Source organism: Astatotilapia calliptera, chromosome 2 (assembly GCF_964374335.1).
Source record: "Astatotilapia calliptera chromosome 2, fAstCal68.1, whole genome shotgun sequence".
NCBI lineage: Eukaryota > Metazoa > Chordata > Actinopteri > Cichliformes > Cichlidae > Astatotilapia > Astatotilapia calliptera.
Genome location: NC_137423.1, coordinates 20,766,576 through 20,788,157, shown reverse-complemented (window position 1 = coordinate 20,788,157; position 21,582 = coordinate 20,766,576). Strand labels below are relative to the sequence as shown.

Sequence of the window (21,582 nt, the reverse complement as noted above, 5' to 3'; positions counted from 1 at the left end):
CTGCCTTTTTAAACTTTTTTTTTCTTCTCTTGCCAATTTTTGCTTTACTTTTCTTTCATTTCTGAGCTGTTTTTATGCCCCTCTTTCCAACTTTTTTGTGCATCCATCCTGACAAGTTATCAACCCCCCATTTTTTCATAATTTGTTCAATCAACTATGCACTATGCACTATTGCACATAAAACTGCTTTACGTATTGTTATTGTCAGTTGTCAGAAGCATTTACCCTCATTCCTATGTACTTTGTTTTTCCTTGCTTCCTTCTATCCTTCCTTTTCATGCATTTTTTCCTTCCTCACCTTCTGTCCTTTACTTTTTAGGTGGTACTACAGCAATAACATTCCTGTTTTGCCACTGTATGTTTCTGCTGCCGATCATTTGATGGAATTCGGTGCAGAATGATGCAGCACGGTGACTCCAGAGTCTCTCTGAAGGATGGATGTCGGAAACATTAAGACCTTTCTTGCATTCATTTTATCCCGCTCTTACCTCACATTATCTGTCTGTGACAGGTTGAAGGGGAATATTGATATAGCGCCTCACAGTTTTAAAGCATTTGAAGAAAAAATAAAAGGCTGAATGAGCCTTAAAGAGAAAGACAAAAGGACAGAGATATAGAGAGTGTGATGGAGGGAAGATATACAGATGGAAGGAAGGTGAGATAGAGGCAGACACGGCACAGAGGGAGACAGACGTAGAGAGATAAATACGAAAAAGACAGAGACAGACGGAGAAAGAGAAGAAAAGGGGGGAGGGGGGGGCAGTAAAGAGAAGAAAGCTTACCTCCTTATCTTCCCCTGCCTTTCACAGCAAACCTCACAGCAGCATCTAATACTGCTCTATGTGTGAAAGTATCAGAGAGCGTGACTTGTTTGTGTGGTGTCTAAACTCAGGCAGCAGCTAATGAAACTGAAATGAAAACATCAATCTGTGCAACGACTTCAAATGTTTATCAAAATCAAGAATAAATTTGGCGAATGTGCACCTGACGTCCACGTGGATAATTCATCTGCATAATTCTAAAAAGCACAGGTTGTGTGCCTGTGTGTGCTTAGGTGATTTCCATGAAGGCTATTTAATTTCCCAGAGTGCTTGGCGTGTCATTGGGAAATGAACATCAGCAGCTGAGGACTGGTTGAAGGATAATTTATGGAACAAAACACAGAGAGTGTCAGTAAAAAACACAAAAAACGCTGCCGGTCAGATCGGCCACCTTCGGGCTTGGACACGTTACTACTAAACACTGCTTTTTGGTCTCTGGGTCACAGCTGGAGACCCGACTCTCATCATCGGTGACGATCCCTGACATGAAGGTTGGGTGAGTCTAACACAAAGTGGGGATTTAAAAGCAGCAGCAGCACAGCTATGAAGGGGAGACGGACCAACTTTAAGCCAACTTTGGTTGTTTTATAATCTGGATGTTAGCAATATTTCTGTCTTAAAACAAAAAGTTTGGAAGCAAATTAATTTCGTTGTGTTATAAAATCTAAATATAAGGTCAGATGTACTTTATTTAGATATTATTTTGCTATTATGTTATTTATGTCTCACAGCAGCCAAAAACAAGAAAAACATCCATAAAACAGAGAATCACTTAAAAGAATCTCAATAAAGGAGAAAACTGAAAAAGAAGTGAAGCATTTAGATGCCTTAAAAAGCTTGCTCTGAATTTTATGAATGGCTGAGTTTGATTGTGTAGTAGACCTCTAGTGGTCGCGTGAATGAGTGCATGTTAAAAATCTCAGATGGGGCTGTTACTCAGGAAAAGTTCTAGAACTGCGACTACTTTCAAAATGACGTCCCAGTCACCAGCCCACAGAGAGATTTTGAACTCTTTAGTTCTTCCTCTGCCCATTCAATGCAAATCAGGCAATAAATAACAGCCTTAAATCAATGAAATGGTTCCAAAGTATCCCAACAACAACTAATCCCAAACTGATGCCAAAGACATGAAGCACGACAGCGTTACAGCGGCACCCTCTGCACTGAATGAGTCACATGCGATAGATTTGAAATGAGCTGGCAGGTTGTGTTTGGATCATAGATCCAGCTTGGTCATCAGAATAGCAACACTTTGCTGTGAGGAGTTGACAGATAGATGGAAACAGAAATCAGAGTTGGAGGCCGTTAGGGTGGATGTCTGAGAAAGATGGATGGACAGACGTCAGAGGCGTGTGACAGTCCAACAATTAGCTGAGCTTCACCGGGTTTAAATATCGATCTGAGAACAATGATTATTGAATTAAATGATGAACCTTAATTTGTTGAGCCTGCGATGAGCAGAAAGCACATTTTACAGTGTTAAATTAAACTGCGAGTCATATCGCGGTGTTTCATAATTTCAGCAACACTGATCTTATACTCACATTGGTTCTCAATCTTTATGCTCCGTTTGTCAGGCTGCGTTGTCACTTCCATTTCTCTGTTATGCTGGGAAAAATAATGGGAACTGATCGTTTCCTGAATACTCAGTTAAACATGCCCAGTTTTGGAAATGTTTGTTTTTGACTTCCAATTTGAATATATTTCTGACTGTGACAGTTTGGAAACAATCAAAGAGTTTAATTGGCAACAAAAATGTATTAAGAGATGGAAACTCTGAATGTGTTTAAAGAGGCAGAAAACATATTTTATTCTTTGGACTCCATCCAAAGTATTACTATTGATTAGATAAAAACACAGCAAGTCTTCCAATAACTCATTTATTCTCATCTCTTTCACATATTTAAGTTGCTCATCCTTAGCAGTAGTACTTAACATTTATTACAAAGCTGCACATTCAGAGTAAGGATGAATTTCCAGGATATCCGGGACGTGTGTAGAACTCCTCAAACACTGTTAGCTTTTCTGATTTTACTTTTGATTTCTTTTAACACAAATATCACAAATTTATGTTTAATAGTTATTTTTGTCTGTTTGTTGCCTCTAGACCATGTCGGCATAGTAACAGGAAATCGCATGTATAACCCAAGGCATTATGGAATAATGACAAAAGCGGTGGCGAGCAGGACGGCAGAGAGAAGGAAAAAGTAAATAAAACCGATATTAAAGGAAATAGAAAGTGAAGGTACCGAAGATGAAATGAGACAGAAAGAATAAAAGGATGGAAAGAAGAGAAAAAAATGAGTGAAAGTGTAAATATAAAGAAGAAGAGTGGAGCAGATGAGTGGAGGAGAGAGGGGGGTGGAGGAAAATGAAGAACATAACTGTGGTTGCTGATGTAAATCTCCCCCAGGTTAAAACAAGATGATAATTAAAAATGTACCACAGGGTCACACTGTGGCCGTGTGTGTGTGTGTGTGTGTTTGTGTTTGTGTTTGGTAGGGGTGAGAATGCAGTGCCCATTAAAAGGTGTCCCTGCTGCAATCAGTGTACAGAGGCCTTAGGGCCTATTTGTTACTACATCAATCTGGAGTTAATGGAAACACACAAATGCGCAGACTTGTGCACACATCCAAACACATTTCTGCCTACAGAGCTAACATTGTCAGAAAGACCGCCAAACAGCAGGGCAGACACACACACACGCGCATGCATGATGGGTTTATACACTTAAACACACACAACACACGTGCAGCTGGGAACGAAGGCAGCCAACTGGGCCATCCTCAGAGCACAGCGCACACTGATTGGTACACAAGCAAATCTTAATGAGATCCTTTCAGCGCTGAATTTTTCATGTTTCTCTCATAGATTCTTCACCTCACCTGTCTTGGTTTTTCATGAGCAGCTTATAGATTTTTTCTTCACCTTCCTGTTAGACGTCACGTTTCCTGTTGCTTTCGTTATATTGCTACGGCGACGGCACTTAAATGTCATTTTTTTGAGGCTGATATAAATTACCAATCCAAACAAACTTTTACTCTCATCTGAAAATCATCTACTGAAGATGAGTCGAAGTGAAAGGACGGGAATTTTTTAAATGTCACGGTTTTGACTCTCTGCCAGGTCGCATCAGTAGATAAGACAGCTCTGCGGCGAGTGCCGTGTGGGTGCTGCAAATATTTAAGCGCAGAGTAAATTGGTTTGAGAACATATCTGCACATAAGTCATTGTTAGTCGTTGACTGGGGGAAATAAAAGAACACAGACGCGACGGGACTGCAATGGATAAAGTGCACGGTGACAGGCTCAGCGAGCCACCGTCTCTGCATTATCTCACACGAGACTCTAAATCTCTGCCTCCTGTTCAGTGGTCAAAGCTGACCTCTAGCTTTCTAACCGAAGGAGCCAATGACCCTTCAGGGTTCAGTAAAGTATCCTTTTACAAAGCCCCAAGGAGCTATACCAGCTGATGTGATTATTTTTGGCCAATTGGCTTCAGTCTGATTCACAAACCAGGCTAAACTTAGAAGAAGTTTGCTCATATAAAAACACACTGACTGAAATGTATATGGGAAATTTCTCAAGTCATGATTTATGTCTTGAGTCTTTATGTCTTTAAGTCTTGAGCCACGGGGCGATCGTGGCTCAAGAGTTGGGAGTTCGCCTTGTAATCGGAAGGTTGCCGATTCGAGCCCCGGCTTGGACAGTCTCGGTCGTTGTGTCCTTGGGGAAGACACTTCACCCGTTGCCTACTGGTGGTGGTCAGAGGGCCCGGTGGCGCCAGTGTCCGGCAGCCTCGCCTCTGTCAGTGCGCCCCAGGGTGGCTGTGGCTACAATGTAGCTGCCATCACCAGTGTGTGAATGTGTGTGTGAATGGGTGAATGACTGGATATGTAAAGCGCTTTGGGGTCCTTAGGGACTAGTAAAGCGCTATATAAATACAGGCCATTTACGACAATGGAGAAATTCAAATGCTGAAGTAGTGTTCCCTTCACATACATGTACAGGAAGAAAGAGTAGAAGTCAAGGTCATGGATGTGGTTTTGGGCAGGATCCCATCACAGTACTGCCAATCATATCCAAATGCCAAATCACAACAACAGTCACCAGAAAGCACTTTGTATTGTAAGGTGAAGACCCCATAATAATACAGAGAAAACCCCAACGATAAATGGACCAACAATGGTGGCAGCTACTAAGTTTTAATATTCTTTCTGGGTCACAAAATAAAACTTTTAACATATTTTCAGGCGAGAATGTAGCTGTGTAAACTTCAAATATCTGCTCGGTTTATCAAGACACCACATATTTACAAAAGTGCTCCAACGTTTTCGGAGACGTCTGTTACCCACCAGAGTCACCAGAGCCGGCGAGAACACCGGACTCTCGCCACAAAATGTTTTCAGATCCCCGCGGTCTTTCACTAGTCAGGTTAATCAGTTAGATAACCTAAAAATCTTATTGTTTGGCTTTTTTCCGTATTTTATTTGTTTGTGAGTAAATCAGTTTGGCTGAGATTAAAATTATTAGATTAGATTCAATAAAACTTTATTAATCCATCGGGTGGGTTCCTCCGTTTTTTTCACACAGCTGAATAAACGTCAAACAAAAAACTGATTAAACAGAAGTGTGAGACATCGAGAATTTACACCGAGTTTATTAAAGTCCACTGAGACAGCAGTGACGCAAATCTGAAGGCTTCGGCCCACGTAGACCGCGAAGGCTGGGTCCTCAGAAGGATGCGGCCTAGGTTTTGGGACACAGCTAATAATCTCCACTAACTTAACTCCTGTGAGGCGACCCTAAATATTTTATTTGCAGTAGTTAAAAAAAGACAATGACTGCTAAATGTAAATGACAGATCTGCAGAATCGATCAATCAGCTGTTTGTACGCTTAGCTGCATCTTTCATCATCAAGATGCAGAACCGTTAACACATTCAAGTAGACTTCCATCGCTAAAGTTCACGCATGCCTGAAAGGCCACAGTAAAGTGAAACGGATCACATGCGCTGCCACAGGCTGAAACCAAAGTGTTCGTGGAAACGCCCTGATGGAGCACGCCATTCCACGAAGAGACACCAAAGTGATGAGCACTTTGCACCCAGAATGGAGATGCCATTCTAAAAATAAGGACCTAGAGGATCATCACCCGAAACCAAGGATAAAGAAATAGAGAGGAATTGCTGTTCCTCACCAGGTGTGACTTCTATCACTGTGTCTTGTCTGTCTGGGGGGAAAAGGACCTTGGGAGGTTGTGTGGTCTGGAGAGCTGAAAGAGAGAAAAGAGAGGAAGGAGATCATCATTAAAAGTATGCTGGGCTTTGGACATAACATATATTATCACTTTACAGAGTTGCCATTTTTAGAAAGAAACATTCATTTTACAACATTACGCTGTTGATAGAAAAACAATGGAAAACCACAGCTGTACTGCAGGCGTAGAGCCCGAAAGTGCAGTGTTTTGTCAGGAAGAGCCCCGAGGGAGAGCTGACCGTTGCCCCCATCAATTGATCAACGGCCTGCAGTATCACAAAGCCAAATATAAAGAGAATGGAGCTACCCAGCTGTCACACCAACTAGATGCTGCCTCAGTCACAGAGACAGCTCACAACACAACTTTTCTCACCTAATGATTCCTTCTTGTCCCTGTGCAGGTGAACCTGTTGATGAACTGCCTTTGTCCTCTGATGACCAGCAGCGCTCTCTGCTTCCACTCCTACCACCTTCCCATTTTACCTCACTGACTCTGAAAAGCCAGCGCGCCGTGCTGCCCGACACCTTCCCCCCCTCACCACCTCCCAGTGTCTAACAATCCTCAATACTGCTGTCCTCCCTTAAAAGCCTGTCCTATTCCACACGTAATTTATTCTGTGTCTGAGCACATGAAGGTGGTTTCCGGAGTTAACTAAGCACCAGCTGATTAACTCATATTGTGATCATTAAAAATGAGTTACTATTCAAAGTCTTGGCTTATACTGGAAACAATTCAGGGTTCAGTGTCTTGCATAAAATGCCCTGTCATACAGGAGGAGGTGAGAATTAACATCAACCATCAGTCAGCTGGGTTGTAGAGCTATTAAAGCTTCTTACATTTAAGAGCTGTTCAGCAGATTGTAATTCAAACAGCCTCAGAGGAGACCAGACTCCTGCACCACCTGTGAGCTCTGTTTTTAAGCTTTACAAAATCTAGGCCATGACAAGAGACTTTGGCCAATTACGTGTCTTTCAGACCAGATCTGGTGCTGCATAGGCGATTAGGCACAATGGTACAATATCACAAGCACATCACTGAACTTCTACCAGGAAGTGTGGGGTTACAATCCTGCATGAAGCCAAACAAACGTAGATTTTAATCCATATGATCATATGCACACGTGCATTACAGCAGAGCGATATATATTTTTTAGATTATAGTGGTTTGGTTCTTTTCTAGCTTTATCCAACTTTATTTTATTGCCAAATGTTTGGTGGTGCGAGATTTGCTCGAGCATAAAAATAAAGATTGCAAGTGTTATGTGTGAAAATCAACACTTGGTTCATTTGATACATTTTTTTCAGCATCCATTAAACACAAACAAGCGCAAGAACAAAGCTGAGGCTTAATATCAGGAGTAAATATAGAGTCGAAAAGCACTCGCTCACCTACGACGCCTTAATTACTTTGACTTTTAGGAAACAGATAGTTTCCCACGTTGGATTAAATGCTCTTTATGTGACTTTTGCAGCATGGCAGAAGCACTCAACACAGGTTTCTCTTTCCATCTCTTTTTCTTCTTTCTTTTCTTTCTCTACTTCTTCCTTTCCCCTCAGTAACACTGTCAATCTCTCCATCGCTCCATCCTCGTGTTTCTGTGACAAGACTGATAGTTTCATTTGCATTCTGAAGGTGCCGCTGTGCCCTTTTAAGATTAATGAGACAACCCTTCACCTAGACCTACTCTTGTTCTCCTCTCTTCTGTGCTCCACTCCTCTTTTACTTTCCTCTCCTCTTTCACAATCTTCCCATAATTTCGCTATACACATCTATACGACCGCTGCACAGATCCTCCCCCATTTACAGTTGTAAGTCTTTCTGGCTTACTGTGTTTCAAATTTCATGGCTCACAATTTCATTTGGGAGCTCATGTGTCCCTTTGTGAAAAAACAATGGTGCTGTATCCATGTTTTAATCGTCTATATATCTTTATGTGCGGTAAACTGTCCTTTTGAATATAATATTTCCATAATCTCCCATTTTGAGTTTGGACTTTGCTTCCATGTGTCATGTGGTTAGAAAATCAACAGTACATGCATGTGTCAATTCTCTATGAAAAAGACTAAAAATTGTGTTTGTGAGTGTTCTGAGTCTGCGCTAACTTGAATTAAAATCAAAGGTCTGCTTCAAATAGATGTTAATGATGGGGTTGCTGTTTACGTGTATCAGCCAGGCTCATAGAAAGGCAGCAGCAGGAATTAGAGATCGCTGAACTTTTGAAAATGGTTGCTTGTGTCGAAAATTACAGGACACCAGTGATGCAGAGGGTGTGTTTTGTCGGTGCTTACGTGCGTGCTAGGACGGCGCCACCCCGCAGCAGTGATTCACAATGGCTAATTTCAGTCTTTGTTTTTGTACTTCTTTACCATCTAAGAAGCGATGAATGCATAAAAAATTCATAGGACAGAACAACAACACTGTGTTTCCACAATTCATTGTAACTCGCTGCTTTTCGGTTGTGTTATTGTTTAAATCGATGATGAAATGGAGAGGTGTGAGGACACAAATGGAGACTGAAAATACCAGAAAATGAAAGCAAAGAGGACCTGCTGAATGAATATGCTTGGGATTTGTTTTTTTGGCTGTACTGTGTAGAAAATAAATGTAAATTTCAGTCATCAGCGAGAAGTAGTAGCAAACATTTGGTTTATCAAAACTAAAAACAGTTGCTGCTGGAAATGAGGTTGTTGAGAACAGGACTGGGGCTGAACTAAAACTAAACAACAATCAAAGATAGAAAATTGAATTCCAACACTTTTCAGTCTGAGTTTGACGATGGAGGACAGCAGCAATTTGATCTACTGGGTGAAAACTGATTGTGGAATAAGTGGCGTGAAATGGTTTGCCATCTACCTCACACTTACTGATAACTCAAAGAGCTTTTTAGCCACATTTGGTCTAATTTGACTCATGTATTCATAAAGCACTTTATTCTATACGCTTAATTGACCTTTTATTCACAACCATAACCAATTTAGACTCACCACTGAACCTGACACGCATCTGTTTGGGTTGTGGTAGGAAACAGAGGCAAGCCCTGCAGGCACTACCAATGGCCGGGGGGTTAGGAGGTTCAAACCCAGAGTCTGCATGCTGTGAGGTGACTCTGCTGATTGCACAAATTGCTGCCTGTTTTCATTAGGACTGCTCTAGAAGTTAGACACATGGTGTGGTTTAACTGCTGACATACCTACAACTAATTCTTCTTCTTTTTTCCTCCACCAAGGAGATTATGTTTGTGGTCATATTTGCATGTCCTTCTGTCTGTAAGCACGGGAAGTTGACAAGTTTTGACTGAACATCCTTTGAGGTTTTCAAGGCCGACTTAATGATTTATCAGTCAAAAACTGCCAAAAACCCTTAAACTTAGAAACCACGACTCTTACATGTGTGGTGTGTATTATCGACACGTTGAATGTACCATATAAAGATTCAAAATACCGCACTGCATCGCATTTGACCTCTGACCTCACTTTTACATCTGCCTTCCTTTCAACTTGACCCCAAAATGTGTCAGGGCTCTAGAGTGCGACCAATTTGGTCGCAAATGCGACCAAATTTCTCCATGGTGCGACTAATAAAAAATACTTGGTTGCACCGGTGCAACCAAGTATTTTCTCGGAAAAAAAAAGTTTCAGCAACCCTGAAAGTCTCCGTGTGTTCAACAACAGGCACACATTATGCCCATGTCGTGTTCTAAACCAATCAGAGATACTCAGAGGCGGGGACCTCTGTGATTGGCCGTGGTCCAGATATTCCTGCAGACCTACTTGTGTTTACGTTTGAAAGTGCGGGCAGATAGAGAAGGGTGAGTAGCCCAGGTCAGAAGTGTATGAAGTTGGTATTGAGAAAATATGAAAAGAACAATTGATAACTTTTTCGTTAAGTTAAGGCCTGATCAGTCCAAAATTCTGAGCCAGCGCTCTGACACGGAGCCATCAACCTCTCCGTTTTTGTCAAACACTGGTCCGGAGACGGCATCAGAAAATGAGCCACATACGATCGACTCCCAGCCGGAGTCCACTGAAAGTAAAAGTCAGAAAATGTATAGATTTCGAATCGAGTGGCTTGACCAGTTTCCCTGGCTAAGATACAGCCAAGCTGACAATATGATGCACTGCATTTATTGTCGCGAGTGTGGAAAGACCATGGCCGGCAACACAGCATTTGTCACTGGTGCTAATACGTTTCGAATTGAAACGCTGAAAAAGCATACAGCATCGAGAAGACACATTATATGCCGCGATAAATGCTCTGCCAAAATGTCCCCTCTCCCCACTGCCTTTCAGCGGCAGGCAGGAGTAAACAGGTCATCGGAGGAGGCCGAGATGATCATTAAGTTTAACATCGCCTACAATATTGCAAAAGAAGAAGTTCCGTTTACTAAGTTCAAGTCAGAAATAACTCTTCACAGGAAAAATGGCTTGGACATAAACCCCACATACAGCAATGATGTTGCGTGCGCCCAGTTTATAGGCGTAATCGCTGACACACTGAAAAAAAAAGACGTCAGTGGAAATTGCGAACAGTACATACATGGCCTTCCTGATCGATGGAGACACAGACATCGCCACAAAAGAATGTGTCATTGTGTACGCTCGTATCTTGCAAAAAGGAAGACCAGCGAATATACTGATTGGATACATTGAGGTCCAGCATGCCCATGCCCAAGGTAAGCCATGTCATGTCACGTAGCCTATGTATATGATTAATAATATTACGTCGTGTTACTGAATTAACCATATCTAGCATGCTCTTATCATTGAAAATTAAACATAGCAATAATACATGAATATAGAAACTCAAACTGAAAAAGACTGCATTGTAAACTCTTGATCTGATAAGTAAATGGTATTTTTTTTTTAAATTTGTTTAGGAATTTATGCTGCCTCAAAGAAAGCATTTGCTGCTCTTGGGGACCAGTGCAGTAACTGGTTGGATAAAATCATTGCTATGGGGGCTGATGGAGCTGCTGTTAATTTGGGCAGCAAAGGGGGTGTCAAGTTAATCATTTTGAAAGGTTGTTAGTTAATCATTTACAAATCAAAAAAAACGTGAACATGTAAAACTGCGGTGTTAAGTAATGCAGTTTAAAAATTTGGGTACGCCTAACTTTTGTGCTTGTACGCCTAAATTTTGTGCTGGTGCGCCTAAATTTTATTTTTAGGCGCACCAGTGCAACCATGGCAAAAAGTTAGTCTAGAGCCCTGTGTGTTGTGACTTAAAGAAAGTAGGCAGCACGGTGGCATGGTGGTTAGCACTGTTGCCGCACAGCAAGAAGGTCCTGAGTTCAATTCCAACATCAGGCCGGGGTCTTTCTGTGTGGAGTTTGCTTGTTCTCCCCGTGTTTGTGTGGGTTCCCTCCGGGTACTCCGGCTTCCTCCCACCGTCCAAAGACATGCAGCTTGTGGGGATAGGTTAATTGGATAATCCAAATTGTCACTAGGTGCGAATGAATGTGAGCGCAAATGGTTGTCTGTCCCTGTGTGTTGGCCCTGCGACAGACTGGCGACCTGTCCAGGGTGTACCCTGCCTCTCGCCCTATGACAGCTGGGATGGGCTCCAGCACCCCCCGCGACCCTGAAAAGGATAAGCGGAAGCGAATGGATGGATGGATGGAAAATGTACTACTGACTGCTGGAGGTTTCTTCCTGTTAAAAGGGAGTTTTTCCTTCCCACTGTCACCAAAGAGCTTGCTCATAGGGGGTCATATGATTGTTGTTTTTCTCTGTATGTATTACTGTAGGGTCGACCTTACAATATGAAGCACCTCGAGGCGACTGTTGTTGTGATTTGGTGCTGTATAAATAAAATTGGACTGAATTGAAAATGATTCTTTACTTAGACCTTTTATAGTTACACAGTTCACTGCAGTGTGGCACATTCAGCAGGGCACAGTAATAATCACGTGCTAGACCCCACATAAAGTAGACAACGTTTATTTTAGTGCAGTTTTTACAGAGGATGCTGTATAAACTTTGGCATTTTTGTTCAATTCAAGGAAGCTGTAAATGCGTGCACATCCCTGTTGTCATATATTACTGTGCCTGAGGGTCAGAAACTTTAGAGCATTTCCAAGTAATTTGAGCAACATGTCTGTCAATAAGAATCACCCAGCTCTGATCATTTTAGCTCTGCAGGTGCTCACATAGATTAAACCATTGCTTTCCTTCAGCTTGAATCTTGGATGGAAGAAAAACTGTTTATGTCATCAAACCTAATGTGAACTTCTACTCGAATTTGAAATTTTTGAGACATAGCTCTCCTGTTAGCATTAAAAACAATATTACAAATCAGTGCCATTTTCTCAACATAATGATCATTATTCCTGCTGCCTCGCCCGTAATATTTGGGACTGCAAATGGAATGACTTCAGCATTTCAAGGGTTGCTTGATTTTTGACCTTTTGAATGTTCATGTCCACAGTAATGTTGTTTTTTTTCTTCTGCAAAGAAAAAGAATAAGAAAAAAACTGAAACCAACTGGTTGAAAGAAGGCACCCTGTTCTTGCATGCATACTAGGTTTACATTCGGTGATTCTCAAAACTAAAGATTTGAGATCCAATAAATGTGTGATTTTCATTCCTCATTAAATATTCTCTGGGCGGTAAATGCTCAGAAACATCAAATAATGAATTATCATATGTTCAGGCCAGAAGGTAGACAAAAGCTTCCTTTTGTCTACCTTTGGCCTGGTTGACTGTATATTAACTGGCTGTGAATGACTGTTAATGTAATCTCAGCCAAAGCGCTTGCTGTGGACCGATCCACTGTGTCATTCCTCCTCTTCTCAAAAGGCAACAGAAAAAAAGGCGCACATTTTGTGCTGTTAAGTGTGCATAATCAGATTCTACATTCTGTATATCAAATTGATTTGACCTTTTGGGAAATTGTAAAATGTCCAAGCAGGGAATGGGCAGAGACACGGGAGACATTTATGCTGGGTGTGGATACATCGAGGATGTATGTCATGCCCTATTCAAAGTAAAGTGAAACATTACTGGAATGTTTTTTAATCAAATGTTAGCAAAGCTTTACAAAGAGGGACACAGACATACTTCTTGTACTTCTCTTCCACTTCATTTCAAAAGCACGGTTGAGGATTAAATTATTAGCCCCTGTGAAATATAAAGCAGAAAAGGATTAAAGGCCAGTAGATGTTCTAAGGATGAGTTTTCTTTGGGGATCATCAATTATTTGTATACAAAGTTATCACAATGTTTCCAAATGCCAAGAAATGGAGTGAGAAGTATCATTAAGAAATTCAAAGAGAGACCCCCAGGACAGAACACGCCTGACTGAGGTAGGACGAGAAAGATTTCGAAGACCAATAGTTAGAGACGTTTCTAAAGAGCTTGGAACAACTGCTTAGACACAAGAGATTAACTTAGCCAAGTCAGGAAATGTAGTATCAAAGATAACAGTCACTAGAACTGTGCACAGGAATGACTGTGATGCTGCAGACCAAGAAAAATGTCTTAGAGCCAGACTGGAGTAGAGTACCATAAAAACAACAACAGGGATGAACAAGAGCTCTACAATCACAACAAACATGTGTGAAGTACACTAAGAACAACCTGGAGAAAGATTCTAATAATAATAATGGAGTGGATTTATATAGTGCTTTTCAAGGCACCCAAAGCGCTTTACAATACCACTATTCATTCACTCTCGCATTCACACACTGGTGGAGGCAGCTACAGTTGTAGCCACAGCTGCCCTGGGGCAGACTGACAGAAGCGAGGCTGCCATATCGCGCCATCGGCCCCTCTGGCCAACACCAGTAGGCAAGTAGGGTAAAGTGTCTTGCCCAAGGACACAACGACCAGGACAGAGAGCCCAGGGATCGAACCGGCGACCTTCCGGTTACAGATGCGATTCCCAACCCCCTGAGCCACGGTCGCCCACTCAAAGTGTCCTTTGGTCAGATAAGACTAAACTAAGATGTTTGGAGAAAGCAGGAGGAGAGAGACCACAGGGAAGCACGGTGGTGGGAGCATTATGCTGTGGGGACACTTCAGTGTGTCTGGAACTGGGAATCTCATCAAGGTGGAAGAAACCATGAAGGATGTGTGAAGATTCTGAAAGAAAACCAAAAGCGGTCAGCAGCAAAACTGGGCGTGGCACATAGCTTTGTCGTCTTACATGACAATGACCCAAAACACACGTCCTGGTGAAGAAAGACCTCCAGAAGTTCAAAGTGAGCGTTGCTGACTGACCTGCACAACGTCCTGACTTTAAAATCTGTCGGGTGAACCAAAGACCAGGGTCCTCGCTAGAAGGCAGTTAAATCTGGAGGATCTGGAGAGGTTTGCCAGAGAAGGACAGGCTGGGGTTGCTCCAGAGACGTGCGTGAAAATAATTATAAACCAAGTAAAAATAAAAGTGCCACCTGTGCACAACTGCAGCAAATGTATGCATGTTTATCTGTGAATTATCTGTGTTGTCTCAGTGGATGGAGTGAACACTTTCAGCGAGAAAGAGTGCGTGCACTTGTGTGTTCATATATGCGTGTAAGCTTTGCATTCAGCGTTACTGTTGTGAATGTAGGCCAGACACGAACGTACCCACTGATATGCAAATAAGCTTGTGTGGGTGTGTGAACATGTTAGTGAAAAATGAGTGTGAATTTCCATGCATGAGCATTTATTTATTTGCTAGTGTGTCTGTGTGTACATGAGTCACACATGCATATTCATTTTATGCTGGGATACTTTGAGAGCGACTTGTGAGTCAGCTGGTACCTTTCAGAAATGATGTCAATATACGTCAGCAATGTTTGCAAGTTTGTTCATTTGACAGAGATATTCAACACAAACAAAGACATCAGATTCATAATGACGTACTGACGCTGGTGTTTTCATTACGAGCTGCCAAAACTCGAGGTGACCGTACCAAAGAGAAAACGTACTTACTGGTGTTTAAAATCTTTAACTTTACAATCAGTTAGATTTGATAAAGAGTTGCCTTAGTCAGTCAGCAGAAACAGTTGATGTACAGTCACTGGACACTTCATTAGACAGACGTTGCTAGAAGTGGGTTGGACCCCTTTATCCTTTAGAACTCCCATAATACTTTGTTGCATAAATTAAACTACAAGTGTGGGTAACATTACTCAAAGATTTTGGTCTGAATTGACGTATCAGGATCACACAGTTGCTGTTGTTGCGTTATCCTGATAGAAAACACCTTAAAAATGGGCACACTGTCTCATAAAGGGATGGACATGATTAGCAACAATACCCGAGCAGGCTGTGCCATTAAAAAGATGTTCAGTTGGTACTAAGGAGCCAAGTGTACCAAGAAAATATCCCCCACACTATTACAAGCAGCAGCAGCGTGAACCATTGATACGAGGACGGATGGATCCAAGTCTGACCCTACCACAAGAATGTCTCAGTAGAAATTGAGACATCTGATGCGTGTCTGCATTCATTGGATGTAATCGGTGGTTATTTGAGTTAATGTCGCTTTCCTGTCAGTTCAAAGCAGTCTGGTTATTCTCTACTGACCTCTAAAATCATCAAGGCATTTTCTTTGCTGTTCACTTCTCTTTTCTATATCTGTTTCTCTCTTCCTCGAATCATTCTCTATAAACCCGAGAGATAGTTGTGTTGGAAAATCCCAGCAGATCAGCAGTTTGTGAAATACTCAGAGCAGCCTGACTGGTAGCATTCAGAGTTACTCAGATCAGTTTTTTTCGCGGCATCCGCAATCACGCCTCACCGGCTTAAAGGGTGAGCCAGCTCCTGAATGGTGGTTGTTGTTGGTGGTATGTGCCTGGCTGGGAGCTGCAAAGCTGCAGTCGAGTGTTTGTACAGCAACTGGAAAGAATAAAAGATCCTGGAAAGCATGGAAATGCCGCCGGGTCGGCCGTGGTTCTATGACAGGGTGTTCAGAAGCAGCAGGAATGAAGGAAAGCCAGGAAAGCAGAGGTGAGAGTAGGGACGTTAAATGTTAATGTAGGGACTATGACTGGTAAATTGAGAAAGCTGCAAGGATTAAATGGTGTTAGTTGAAGATGAAAGAATGCTGCACAGAGTTGAATCAGGCTCCTGGTGGTAGAGAAGAGATTCCAGATACCGGTAACTAGTTCATAGTTTGGTGAGGGACAGCGCCAAGAAGATGGGACTTGGTGGTGGAATGAGGAAGGATAGGCTTTTTTTCCAAATACAGAGGTTAGTAAAGAAAAATGAGATGAAGAAAGCAGACAGGAGTGCTGAGAGAGGTGGCTGAGACGAAGAGGACATATATCAATTGGTCAGTCAGAGGCTGGAGTTGGACAGCCCTGATCTAAAGCAACAGACTGACCAGGATGGACGGGATTTGAAATGACTACTGTAGTTTTCGGGTCATAAGCCGCTACTTCTTTCCCACACTGTGAACACTGCGGCTTATACTTGCGTGCGGCTAATGCATTTTTTTGTGCACGGTATATATTTTTACCGGTTGTTAAGAGTTGTAATGTTGTTTGTGCACTGTTACGTAAAAAAACCATAAGCAACGTAATTTGTGTGTTACTGATACGTACGTATACTTACAGGAAGCCGTGTTACAGCTGCTGTTTGAGGAAAAGAAGCATTTGCAGTATGTATTTTTGTATGTTACCATAACGTTTATGTTACCATGTTTATGTTACCTTACGGATTAAATTAAACGTTAAAATTCCTCACGTGTAATATTTCTGTGTAAATATCTCATATTACAAGTGAAACGCATACGGCTTAAAATCCGGTGCGGCCTTGTACAAGTACAAAATTGATTTTCTTTCTAAAATTAGAGCATGCGGCTTTTAATCAGGTGCGCTCTGTAGTCCGGGAATTACGGTATATCAGAGGGACGGCTAAATAAAAAACATGTTTTTATAAACAAACTATCTGGTTTGCTTAAGTGTGTTGCACTGCTTTAAGTGTTGTTCCAAACATACACAATCTTAGACCTTTTTAAGATCTTCCAAGAAAATGTGAAGCGTGAATCATCATCAGTAGCAAGGGAAAAAAAAGCCTTGTAGTAACAGAAAACTGACTCTCAGGCAGTTTAGCTTTATTGTAATGTCAGTGTGATGATCTGCTGCTGTGTGAAATATGCCGAGGCCAATTTCTGACGCAACAAGCACTCTTTGGAACGGGCCCGAAGGTGGAGGACGCAGTGTAAAGCAAGTGTGTGTGTGAGATCGATGGGCTTTAATGTGACCCCGGTGCAAGTGCCGAGGTGAGGGATGCATATTCATTGTAGGTCCTTATCACAGATACCATCTGCTCAGGAGCAGTGCCACACTGGAGGGACACCCTGATGGAGGAAACAAACGCTCTCCCTTAACGCTGCACATTGAGCTGAATGATTAAAGGCATATATTAAAAATGAAGGGCTCTGGAGGGGAGAGAGAGGTTTGCAGATGAAAAGAAAAACACAGACGAGCTTGGATATGACAGGTACGAGGTGAACAGTTTTAACTGGCAGAAAGTGTAGAGAGTGTCACTTTACTTTTCTCCATCTTATAAAACTGACTGGTTAGGCGTTTTGTCTTTTGCATTTTGCAGAAAGGAAATTGAACATTTCATTTCAATTCCAGTTTATTCAAATAGTTTGTTTTGCAGTGTTAGAATTGCCACCCGACACAAAAACATACAGTGAACTGTAAAAACGACTTTTTACAAAACCTTTTCAGGGAACTTTAAAACTTATATTCACATTTTCACTAACACATCACAGAAATACCATGAAATACATCCTTTTATTTAAAATGTAATTGTAACAGGCGTTAATGCAGGAACTGTGACTGAAGCCTGCCGATGAGTCTCAGTCGAAGGTAAAATTCTCTTCTGAGGATCACAACGAAGACCCATTAGACTGTGACCCCCAGAGATTTTTGATCTCTTGTGGCTAGTTGCAAAAAATGATACCTAAGAACTGCGAGAGCAGGAAATGTAAGACAATTATTGAAAGAGAAAGAATCGCGATGATTTAGAGCTGAACACTAAAACAGATAATAAGCGGCATATGAATAACGAGAAGCTATCGACGAGCACAGCTGGCTGCTGCAGCTCCAGTTTGAAACACAGACATGTGTATCTGTGTGTGATAGAGAGAGGGAGGGAGGAAGTGTAGTTAGTGATTCTAATTAGTTGATTCAAATCAGTTAAGGGACTGTTACCTAACTGCCGCTGGTCCCACCGACAGCATGGATGGGAACGCACACTATTTCCATCATAGTGGCTGAAGGGGACTCAGCCACCCATGGAGATTAAGCTAATTATCTTTCTGCTATCTGTACACTAAAGTGCTTTCAATCTCTCACAATGGCTCGTATTAAACAGGTTGAATAACCGTCAAGATGCCGAAGTGGAAAGTAAAGCATCAGCTTCTTGAATTATTTTCACACAATAAAAGCAAGTCAAGTAGCAATCGATTAAGTAGAAGAAAATAAAAGAACATAATGACTGAACAGTTTATATAAGGAAATCAGAAATCGGTTGGTGGAAGGTAGCTCGATAAAATAAAGTTAAGGGAAGCATAAAAAGGGAGGATTTTACTATTTGCTTTGCTATCAGTAACAAAGTTTTCCATTTCTTTAAAAACATGTGGCTGAACTCCTCAGCCTCTTTAAGGGAGGAGCAGCCACTGCCCAAAGCTCGTGATAGCAGGTGAGGGTGGGGATAAAGATTGAGCGGTAAGTCTAGTGCAGGCATCTCAAAGGGCCGGCGCCCTAAAGCTTTTCCATTTTCCATTATTATAAATTCTTACTTTTATATTCCTGTTTTCTGATTTCACTATAGAAATAGTTGTAGCATTAGCTAACAAAATGACAATCAGTAACATTACCATAGTTAAATAATGACACTAAAATGAACTTTAAGGATGTGCAAAATTGATCATCTGGTGTCTGGCTGGCAATATGTGTTTGCTGAAAACATTCAGGATGGTACAAATTAAAAAGAAAACTAATATATTATATTTTAGACATTTACATCGTACATCTTTGGTCCAATCTGGTTAATCGTGGTAAAAATAAAAAAAAAGGGAGGGGGGGGGGATAAATAGCACGATGAGCTAAAGTGACACCTTTGATGTATTTTCATTACTGTAACTGCTTCAAAATGTATTAAAAATGTAAAATTTTCTATTGCATTTTGGGTCAAGTCTAGCTTGGTCCCTCTGCTTGGTAAGAAAAAAAAAACAGACTAAGCTGCATTTGGATATATTTATTTATACTTTATGCGCATCATAATGAATGAGTCTGGCTAATACCATTACTGTTATGGAAGCAGTTCCCCCAGCTGTTATATATAATTACCAGTCAATACTGATTATTAATAATTGGAAAAACTATGTGAAGGTCTGAATTTAAATGGAGCAGAATTATTCTCATATCTGCTGCATTAGTGTTGTATCCATGCACCTTGTTAGACTGTGTCCATTTTCCTGGTAATTAGATAAATATCTAAATTGCCATTTTCTACATGACTCTGAGTTACCTACAGGTTATATAATCACAACATCATGAATGTTTAAGGGATATGAGGATGTAACCACCTTAAAAACAGATAAACAGCCTCTGACTATAAAGTTTGTCATGAAGGTTTGGTATGAGCTGGCAGATTCCTCTTTCTGTAAACTGGGAAAGCATGATGGTGTTCGAAAATGTAACACCCTGAATGATGATTCTGATAATCGCAGATGAACGTATGATTGTTTGTTTGTTTGTATTACAGCTGATGAAAATACATCAAGCAGATTTATTTTTTCAACATTCAGTCATTAAGATGACTTCCTCGACTGTCTTTCCACGTCTTTTTCACTTAAACTAGCAGCGCCAACACTGCACCACTCGCACCATTATGTGTGTCTCTACGTGTTTACAGAGAAATCACATCTGAGCTTTTGTACTTTGGACAACACTGATCTACAAAAGGTCCTTTTAAAACTTTTCAAAAAGGTGATTTTAGGCCAAAGTGTTGATTATGATGACAAACGCATTCATGACATTGAACAACTGAGGTCTCTCTCTCACACTCTGTGTGAGCGCATGTGTGTGTGTGCGCATGTGTGTAAGTGCATCTGCAGAGGGGTGATAAGACCTTTAATAATGAGCTTGTTCATTCCGTCATCAGTCAATGCACTGTCACTCTCTAGGCCGTATTCAGCCATTAATGCATTTTTCATTTTTATACACATAGACATTAACAGGAGGGGAGAGAGCCAATGAACAGTGAGAGTGGTGAGTGGGGTCCAGACAGTGACAAAATCTCCTTTTCTCTGTCTCTCACTCACATATTTTGTCAGCAGAGAGGTCATACCTAACCTTTAACTATACGTCTACGTACATCACGTGCACACATATGTCATCATTTACAAAAAATTATATAAATCTTCAGCTTGTGTCTTTCAAATGGAAAAATAAAAAACAAGCTTGATAAGCTCGTAAATGCAGAATCCTGATGACTCACAATGCATTTGTGATTTGAACACAAGTCATTTTAATCCAGCTCAGTTTAACGTCTTCCTCAGGTTTGGTACATAAGCTGCGAGCCCAAGAGGGCGACTGAGGCAGGAGGTGGACGAGCAGTTTGGGAGATAACATGTAGGTGCTGCCTAACAGAGACACATAGTCGCGGTTCTATCCCGTCAGAGGACTTTCTATGACTGGGAATCTGAACCCTGACATTTCTTGATTTATTCTAACTTATGTTTGTTCACCATCCAAAGTTATTACAGAGGGTTTTTTGTTCGCACCACACACAAGACTGGGTACCAAAGAACAATGTAAACACACTTAACACTTAGAATGTGTGTCCTACCCCAGTATCATGCCTCCCACATCCATACCAAGAAATGCTCATGTGTTGATCTGGTATAATCTTCTGTGTGTTCCACATGCACAGGGAACAAATGGACAACAAACAGAAAGTGACAAGGGGCACATTTCACTGACATACATATTCAGCATGTAAAATCAATGTTGGGGATTAGGATGTATTGATCTGAATATAAAAGCTGAATATTGTTAAGTCACTATTGATGCCACCTGGGCAGACCAGGAGAATGAATACCATTATCTATGAAAATCAATGACACTAGTGTAGAGAGGATTTAAATAACTTTGTCTTTTAGTCTTTAGCTACAGCAACCAGGCAACTTTTATTGTGTATATAAATGTGTCTGTAGCATTTATTTTTATTCAAGCAGTGCTACACGTTATTCAGTTTTAATGAAAGTTGTGATGTATCAATATTGTATAGAGGGGTTAGTGCCACTGAAAAATGTTTTTAGGTCATGACTTTGTTTTTTCTTTCTACCAGAATTCTCTGGTGAGCCTGAGAGGTCAAACATGCTACAGCTTAAAAACATCACCAAATAGAAAAATGCAATATTTTAAACACAAAATCTAAGCAAATACATTAGCAATGACAACAGCTGCAGAAGTGATAGAAACCAAAGGATGTGAAGGATTGCACTGAGACAAGGATTCATCAGTGTTGTGACTTTTTTTCCCCCACTCGATA

General features: G+C 41.2%; 1 protein-coding gene across 4 annotated transcripts in view; it reads right to left on the bottom strand.

The window, feature by feature from the left end:
- Positions 1 to 21,582, bottom strand: part of il1rapl2 (interleukin 1 receptor accessory protein-like 2) — a 486,207-nt gene that overhangs the window by 87,237 nt on the left and 377,388 nt on the right. For all 4 annotated transcript variants that reach the window (XM_026186343.2, XM_026186354.2, XM_026186326.2 and 1 more), the window contains exon 7: positions 6,020 to 6,094. In XM_026186343.2, the coding sequence (XP_026042128.1) occupies positions 6,020 to 6,094 (75 nt within the window). The remainder of the gene's footprint in view (positions 1 to 6,019; positions 6,095 to 21,582) is intronic.